The 8,995-nt window shown below is 44.6% G+C and overlaps 1 protein-coding gene across 1 annotated transcript in view; it reads right to left on the bottom strand.

Moving 5' to 3' along the window:
* The window catches only part of GDF6 (growth differentiation factor 6), a 25,605-nt gene extending 17,400 nt beyond the window's left edge, over window positions 1-8,205 (bottom strand). The window contains 1 exon segment of the mRNA XM_014467562.2: window positions 8,129-8,205. Coding sequence (XP_014323048.1) covers window positions 8,129-8,205 — 77 coding nt within the window.
* Window positions 8,206-8,995: the final 790 nt, after the last annotated feature.

The raw sequence follows: 8,995 nt of genomic DNA, 5'->3' as shown, positions 1-8,995 counted from the left end.
GGGGCAGGCACCCCTGCCGGCCCCTGCGCGCCGTGCTCCGGGCGGTGGTCCCTTCCTTCCCTCCTCTGCCCCGGCTTCCAGGCCCGCCGTTCGCTCCCCTTAGGATCCAGCTCTGGGCCGGAGAAGCCTCGCCGTGCGCCAGGCCCCGGGCCCAGCCCTGAGCAGCCCCATTCCCTCGGCTGGGCACAGCTCTCCACCAAGACAGGGCGTCTGTTTCCGACCCGCAAGGTCAGGCAGAGGTCACTCTCTAGAGCCTGGATGGATGCTGAAAGCCACTGCGCTCCTCCAGGCCGCAGCCCCTCTTCGGGGAGTCCCCGACCTCCTCTGGCGCGGGCTTGGCCGCTGCTTTTCTCCGTCTGCCCCCCGGGTCCTCTTCCCGCGGGCGGTGTGTCCCCCGCCTCCCCTGCACCCCCATCTCCCCTCTGTTCTTTCCCTCTGCCTTCAATCCTTCCTCCTTCCCCGAGCGCTCTCTGCATTCCAAGCCCTCTTTCCCCAGCCCGCTTCTCGGCTCGCTCTGCCCTCCCATCGCTCTCTGCCTTCCCACTCTCTCCCGCCCGGCCTCCACCTCCCGGGCTGCGGACCCTCCCTTCGCAGCTCTTCCCCAATCTGTTTCTCTTCAGCCCAGCCTCGCCCCATCACGAGTTTCCTTTATCTGTCCCCAGATTCTTCGGGCCGGCCTTCCCGCCCACTGCTCCGCTCCTCTCCGGACCGGGCCGGACGCTGCAAGGCGAGGTGGGCTGCTTCTCCCCCGCAGCGAGCGCGGTGCCCCCCGGGCCCCCGAGGACAGGCGTTAACATGCTCTCCCTTAAGGTCCCAACAGCTCTCTGAGGTTGGCCTCACTATGTTCACTTTCACAGATTTTTTTTTAAATGATACGAAGAGAGGATAGATGACTTCTCCAAGGACACTTGGCCAGGACAGAACCCACGGCTCAGGCCCCAAACCCAGTGTTCTTCCCCTTCCCGGACAGCAGAATCCATCACTGGCCCAAGAGCTTGATCTCATTCTTGCCCTTGCCCTTCCTCTATGGTTTTATTTTATCTCAGACAATGTCTTCCCACCTTACTGTGTGTGCGAGCGTGTTCCCACTCCCTCTCACTTTCTTCCCTGTTCTCTCCTTTGCTGTTTCATTTCTTTTCCTGTCCCTACAGGGACCACTCACCTGACTGCTGGGGGAGGGAGGGAGGGTTGTTGGGGGTGGAGTTTTGCTTCCCTGCGCCCTTCAGGCCTTAATTCCTTCAGGTATGGGCTGTGCACTCCACCACGCAGACCCCTGGCCTCCCCCAGGTAATGGGGGAAAAGAGAACTTGTGAATTGGGCGGGTCCTAAGCCCTTTACATATATTATTTCATTTAATCTTAAAAAAATCTTTCTGAGGTAAGTACATATTACCTCCATCTTACACAGAGAGAAACTGAGGCCCAAGTCACCCTGCCCCGGAGTCTGGGCCCTTAACCCCTGGGCTGTGGCACTCTCCTCTTGATCTCAGAAGGGATGCCCCTCTGGCCAGATCCTGGTGTTGGTTTCATGAGCTTTAACTTCTGAGTCTCCTTGGTGCTTTACCATGGCCTTTTCTTCCTTCCATTCTTTGCGCTTTAAATTATTTACTAGATTAACAGTATATAAAAGGAAACGGAACTGGATGAAAAAATGGCTTCTCAGTTTTTTTGCTACCACAACGAATCAAATAGTTTTGCTTTTATGGGTTCCCTTCCATTTCCTCTTAATTGTTGTGTGCACACATCGTTTTCATATGCTATGTCGTCTTCGTAAGTTAACATTATGGCAAAGCATGTATGTTGGTCCTTTGGGGGGGGGGGGCAAACCCATTTCCTTCCATGTCTCTCTTCGGTGCCCCCTGCCGCTCCCTGCAGGTCTTCGCCACCCTGACATGGCCCACTCAGTGTCACCTCTGCAAATGCACAGACTCAAACCCCCTCATTTCTCACTTGCAGGCACAGCCTTTCCCCTTCTCCCTGCCTGTCAGCCCTGGGATGATTCATGTGTGTTGTTGGGCCTGCCCTGCGGCTCAGCTCCCTCTGTCCATCTGCCTGAGTGTCATCCCATAGAGGCCTTTTCCTGGTGCTGTTTCTCCACCTCTTCCTCCAGGGCAATGAATACTTGTGGTTTGTACTATCAGTATTTTAATTTCTATCAGTATGGAGTCTGGTGAACTGATGATTCATGGTTTCAGTCTCTCCCTCCGTCCAATAAAATGTTTCCTGCCGGCAACTGCGGGTTTCTGTATTCCCTTTCCATTTTGCCCACAGCAACTATTATCTGTTTCAAGTTATCGGTAAACAGGAAGCAAAGGGATGAGCCTATCTGCTCGGGCTGAGGGCCCCTCTGCGCACTAGATGGTGTTCTGTGTAAGAGTAAATGACACCAGGACAGGGACCACCCAGGCCTGGCTTCCCGGCTTAAGGATTCCCCTCCTTCATTGCCACCAGCCTCTGGTCTATGCAAGGAAAGTGCTGGCTGCCCTTTGCTGGGAGGGTTGCAGCACTGATTTCACAGGTGAGCAAAGAGAGGAACAGACAAACTCAGTGGAAGGGCTCAAGGTCACAAGCTGTCAGAAATCTAGCCAGGACTAGGAGACAAGTCTTTCTAACTCCTAATCCAACTCTTCTCATCTATTAAAAAAAAACAACACATTTCATTTTCAAATATAGTGACAATGATCCACGGTAATGGAGAAAGCCTTTCTCTTCCTCCATTTCCAATAGGAATGTGAACAGGCCATGCCAAGGCCTCTGCTGTGTGTGTGTGTGTGTGTGTGTGTGTGTGTGTGAGTGTGTGTGTGTGTGTGTGTGTGTGAGTGTGTGTGTGTGTGTGTGAGTGTGTGTGTGTGTGTGTGTGTGTGTGTGTGTGTGAGTGAGTGTGTGTGTGTGTTGTAAAAATGAAGATACAAAGAGCACACTACAAGTCAGAGTCTGCCTTTAGATCTCACATTTGGAGAATTTGAAATAATGCTAGAGAATTTGAGTTTTCAGTCCTAAGAGTCTCTCATAATTTCTTCAGCACATTTATCTACGAAGAACATGAAAAAAAAGGTGAGAGGTTCTTGAGCTGAAGTGAGAGGCAGTTTTAGCAGCTTAACCAGGGCATTCTTTTCCTGGTTAGATTTTTTTCCCCCCACAAAATTAGAAGGAAACAGAGAAAACTGTGCAGTCTGGTATAGCCTGCCCCCTTGTGGAGGCTCATGGGATTACCCCTGGAGAACCAAAATCATGTGAACATGGGAATATTTATAGGAGGTTGCAAGATGGGCAAGGAAAGCGACATTAACGTGATTTTAAGAAATTAGAGAGGCACATTTTAGGTGTGTGCAGAATTTGGCAACAAAACATCTATCAATGCAAGATCTGCCTGCCCAGATACATAGGACCAAATGCAAATAGAACTTCCCTGTTCCTACCTGAAATCTGTGCTGTTCTGTCCATAAATTATTATTTTATATTAACTCAAGAAGAGAAAATTCTCTTAAATAAATAAAGGAATTTATCTCTTTTATTATGTAGTTTTCATTGAAGTGTCACTTGAAAGGCAACTTTTATTATAGTGACTGAGGAGGTTTGACTTTTAGCATGGTCCCTCCTCACAGTCGAAGTACCTTTAAAGGCTCTGGAACTATATCCCAGGAAGACATTCTAGCACCTGAAATTTGCGCAAATAAGATCTTTAGTTTGAGGTACTATCTTCGTAAAATCCCAGATGAAATGAAAATGTTGTCAGCAGGATCCCCATTCAGATTTTACACCACTATGATGCTATTCTGAATAGATTGGTAAATGGATCATTTGATAGGGTTCGACAGCTGTCACCTATGTTGTCCAAGAGAAATGAGACGTAAGTCTTGTGGATCTTGATTAAAAGAAGGGTAATGACAAAACGGACTAAGGCAGTGGGTTTAAAATGTTGTTCCTGAGCATTTCAAGAGCTTCCGGCAAGAGGAGTGAGGAGGGATTCATGTTGCCCACGATTGCTCCCACCTGAGCAGCTCTGCTCTTAGGTTTTGGATATTTCCCTAAAATTGTGCCTGCAGAAAAGGTCCCTCAACAAAGAAAAAAAATGAAAGCCATTGGCTTAGAATCCTGAGCAATGGTTCTCAAAGGGGGTCCTGAGTATCAGAAAGAAAGGTGAAGGCTGTTTGCTTTGGAGAGGCAATAAGATAAAATTCTCCTTCACAACGTAGACTGGGGGCTATCAGCCCTGTGATTCCTCCTGCTTCCCCCCGTTTATATTGAGACTGATCTTTCCGTTTCCTTTGTTTGGGCGCTGCTCTTCCTTCACAGAAAGGGTTACAGACAAGTTCAATGAAATGGAATGGAGGGCTGTGCCCAATGACATAACCGCTCTGGGCCTCAGCTTCCCCACTCTGTCAGCTGAGCCTGGTGTGACCTGGAGGCCCATGTCTGCACCAGTATGAGAGCACTGAGATGGGAAGGTGATTAGATCCAGTTGTGTATATTGAAAGAAGCAGGAAGACCCCGGGGGGAGGGGGGATCAAATCCATCCAATCTCTGCTCTCCTTTGTTTGGTTACACATGGGGCACATAGCAGTCCAGCCATCACCAGTGATTCTGTAAATTCTCAAAGCAGCATCAACATCACCTGGAAATGTGTTCAAAATGCAAATTCTTAGGCCACACCCAAGACCTTGTGGGGGGCCCGGTGATCTATACTTTAACAAGCTGGGAAGGTGCGGGATTCAGATGCACGCTGAGGTTTTGAACATTGGTCCACACCATGAAATAGGGGCAAGTTACCTGCCAAGTATTTCAAGACATGTTTTGATTTTTTAAGAGAAAGCTATAAAAGAAATGCACAGTATGCAACTTTATTACCAAATTAATGATTCTCATTCCTAACGAGCAAATAATTTTCATTCCTCATGCAAACCAGGGGTGTTTAATTGCTTACCGTCATGCCAGGCCAAATGCTGCTAATCTGGTCGGATCTCTAACAATCCGTAGGGCTGTGCCTGTTTAGAACTTGAAAGGGAGGCAGAAACTGCATCAGAATGAAGTTGACTGTCAACATCTTCTTACAAACTCTAGATGTTAAATAAAATAGGGCCTTGGAGCTGAAGGTTCGGATCCCAGCTCTGTCACACTCTAGCTATACAAACTCAAAATCTTCTAACTCTAGGTTGGTCAGCTCAGATGAAAGCGAACCTATGTCCCTCTAGATCAGGGGTGGGCAAACTTTTTGACTCGAGGGCCACAATGGGTTCTTAAACTGGACCGGAGGGCCGGAACAAAAGCATGGATGGAGTGTTTGTGTGAACTAATATAAATTCAAAGTAAACATCATTACATAAAAGGGTACAGTCTTTTTTTTTTTTTTTTAGTTTTATTCATTTCAAACAGGCCGGATCCGGCCCGCGGGCTGTAGTTTGCCCACGGCTGCTCTAGATGTTTTAATGCAGGATATATACAGCACCATATGTAAATTCTTATTATATTAGTAAGCATAATGATTATCATTGGTTACTCAACCATTTGGGATTTTTAAAATATCAAATCATTCTCTGTTCATTTTAGCGGTTCTCAATCTTTATACTTTTGCCCTGGAATGACATTTAAAAACACTCATTTTAACTAACTTTCATATCCTCTGAAGAATTTCTTTTTGTTAAGTAACTTCTCTCAAAAGGCTAAATTTGTTTGTCATCGTGAGCTTTCACTGTATTTCACTGTGAATTTGTGGCAACACTTTTCTTCTGTAATGATCCGACATGTTTTATGCTTGTCCAAACAGTCTAGATTAAAAACACATTGCAGCTTGCTAATGGGTCTTGGGATACTCAAATTGAGCAAAGTGCCTTCTCAAATGAGCATATAGGTTGCTTACGAGAGTGAAGATGATTACGTTCGAAGAATGATTTGATCCGTGCCAAATCTTGCGTAGAAAATTACAATCACATAGGAAATTGTCTTTCCTGTTGAGGATCACATTTGGTTTTTAAAATTACTACCAACTTTGTAAACATTAAAATAGAGGCAATAAAGATGTGAAACTTCACACAGGGGATCTACAATATTTGGATAATTATGAGCATATGGCCACTTTACATGAGATCTCTGTTAAAAGTGTATTTACTAGGGCTCTGGGAAAACAGAGGTTCTGGAATTTAGGGCTTATTTACATGTACAGAGAATATCACATTTATTATCGATATATCACAATCTACTTTTGCTTCAGAACTCCAAATAGTATCAGCTAAGTGATCGCAGTATCTGTTGTTTATTGTTCTCTTGTCTATTTGTTAATATGCCAGGTTTTCGTGTGAAAGAAATGACAAGGAACAACAAACGACTCCATCGAAAGTGGTGAATGCTTTCTCAGTCATTTCAGAAACCATTTCATATATTTTATGGCAATATTTAAGGCATGAGACTACACTGACTAGCTTCAATATATTCTAGTCAAATAGAAATGATTACTGTAACTATTTTATTTCATGTAGTTAAAAAGTAATACTTTACTGTGCTTGTTCCTAGGAATCACTAAAAATAAAGACAAATTATTTATTGTTTTTTCACTTAGAATTAATTTAATGAACACTTAAATCTGAGAAATGGTTGAAATTTCATTTTGAAATTGATAAATACAGGACTTAAGAGTTTGGAAGTCAGTGTAAGCCCTACTTTTCCTCAAAAAGCCTTCCATCCAGGACTTTGCTTCTCAGATGCTAAGAGTTACAAGTTAGAATGACTTAGTCTTAAAAACAAAAGTAGAGACAGAAATTCCCCAGTTACAAGTTAGAATGACTTAGTCTTAAAAACAAAAGTAGAGACAGAAAGTAGAACAGTGGTTGCCAGATGCTGTGGGGAGGAGGGAATGAGGAGTTAGTGTTTAATGAACACAAAGTTTCCTTTTGGGATGATGAAAATGCTCTGGAGTTGGATGGTGGTGATGGTTGCACAGCAATGTGAATGCCACTGAACTGTGCACTTAAAAATGGCTAAAATGGTCACTTCATGTCCTGCATATTTTATCACAATGAAAAGTACAAAGATTTCACAGAGCAACTTAAGAAATGCCCATTTGTAAATTAATATGCTTCAAGACAGAACTTTCTAGACAGCTTTGTTGAAAATTTTGGCTTTTTAACCTCTTTGCACAGACTCTGTTAATAAGAATAATGACTGAGGGTAAATTTATACCGATCTACACAACTGTCAAGTGGAAAAATCCGTGTTAGCCCTTTTGGGATTAAAAAACAACCCCCCCCCCACCCCCACCCTGCTTCTTCAACTATACCATGTGAGCCGTCCTCGATTCCTTTTTGTATTTTTTTTCCTGAGATAAGATCTTTTTAGTTTTCTTTCCGTTATTCCCACTTGCCTGACTCCTTGACACTTTTGGATCACAGCCTCTCCCACTGTAAGCTCTTTCTATATGAGTCACCCCTGCCCTGTTTGGCCTAAGTGGTTTCAGTTGGGTTTTTGGATCTCATTGTCCACACTCTTGGTTATCCTCTCTTTCCATTCCCCCACCTCCTCTGTCTCCCTGCCTTTCCTTTTTCTCTTCCTCATTCCATCACTTTTTTTTTACTTCTCTCCTCTAACTAGCTAACATTTGGGACTGAAGCACATTTTAAAACGTTCCTTCCATATTGATCCTCATTTAAGCACAGATGAATTGAATCTTATGGTGTTTTTTTTCTTTTAAAACAAACCAAACCCTACCACTTGGAACTAATCTACTTTTGCTTTTATTTAAATGTGTCCCTTGATACATTTATTTTCTCACAGTGGCCCTGGAAGGGGGGCGGGGCTGTCTTCCCATAGGGCTTTTATGATTTGATACTTGTTTAAATGCAGCAGCAAATAAATGTGGATTCCTCCCCTGTACAGTGCATTTTTATGATTGGAGCCACCCCTACGATACCCTTGCTGTATTTTTTTGAAGGTTCACATGGCTGGCATGGATTGTTTGACCCTCTCTTAGAAGTTAGCTTATATTTTAGCAATGACTGGCAATGCCCAATCTCCCAACACAACAATACCTGAAATTATAGTGCTAAAGGTCTCTTCAATAGGCATTTTGGCTACTCATGGCATTCAAGGCCTGGTACAGACTAGCCTGAATATTGTCTCCATCACTCCTGAGTACACACCTGGCAGTTGTGTTGTACTTGGTGCCCGGATCCTTCTGAACCTGCCCGTGTTTTCTCACCGGGTACTGCCTGCACATGCCTGTAGGTGCCTCCGCTAGAAGGCTGGCTGGCCCACCTGTGTCCTCTCTACACCTGTTCTTATCCTCCCTACACCTGTCCTTAACAGTAGTGGTGCATTTTAGTGCTGGCTCTACCATAGCTCTTGATATGTCTACCATAGCTCTTGCTATGTCTTGCAAGGAGAGGGGTAGGGTATTTGTGGACATGAAGGATCATTTTTAAAACCTCATGGGTTATTTTATCAGCTTTCCCGTCTTCCATGTTCTCTGACCACCTACACCTACACACACATCCTCCTCTGCTTAGGGATTGCCTTTATAGAAGCCATCATTCGTTGGGGCCATATATCACAGAACTTTCCCGAAGAACCACAACTTGGTCAGATGGATACATTAAGGAGTATTGGGAAGAATATCTTTGCTTTGCCACAAAAAAATCCTATTATACCTACCCTTCTGCCCAAGCCCAGTGAGGGCCTCCTCACATGTATGTATCTGAGAAGGACAACCAGGTGACTTTTCCCTGCCAAAGAAGAGACACGCCTGAGTGACAGTCTTCGAGAAGAAATAAGCAAGTTCCCTTGCTGTCCAAGACATGGTCATAATAAAAGTTAAAAGTTAAATTCCCGCTTATCATACTGTGCTTAAAAAACACACATGTGCTTGTAAATAGATTTCCCCATTAAAGTCTTTATTGTTGTTCTTTCTGGGGGACCAACTAAAGCCCTCATTAGAGCTTTGGAGGATAAATTCTCAATAAAGTAAACTTGGATTCAAATACAAATATCAGCATGTGTGAGATATAACG

Source organism: Myotis lucifugus, unplaced genomic scaffold (assembly GCF_000147115.1).
Source record: "Myotis lucifugus unplaced genomic scaffold, Myoluc2.0 scaffold_403, whole genome shotgun sequence".
NCBI classification, from domain to species: Eukaryota; Metazoa; Chordata; class Mammalia; order Chiroptera; family Vespertilionidae; genus Myotis; species Myotis lucifugus.
Note: the sequence above shows the minus strand (reverse complement) of the source record. Positions and strands in the feature narration are given on the sequence as shown.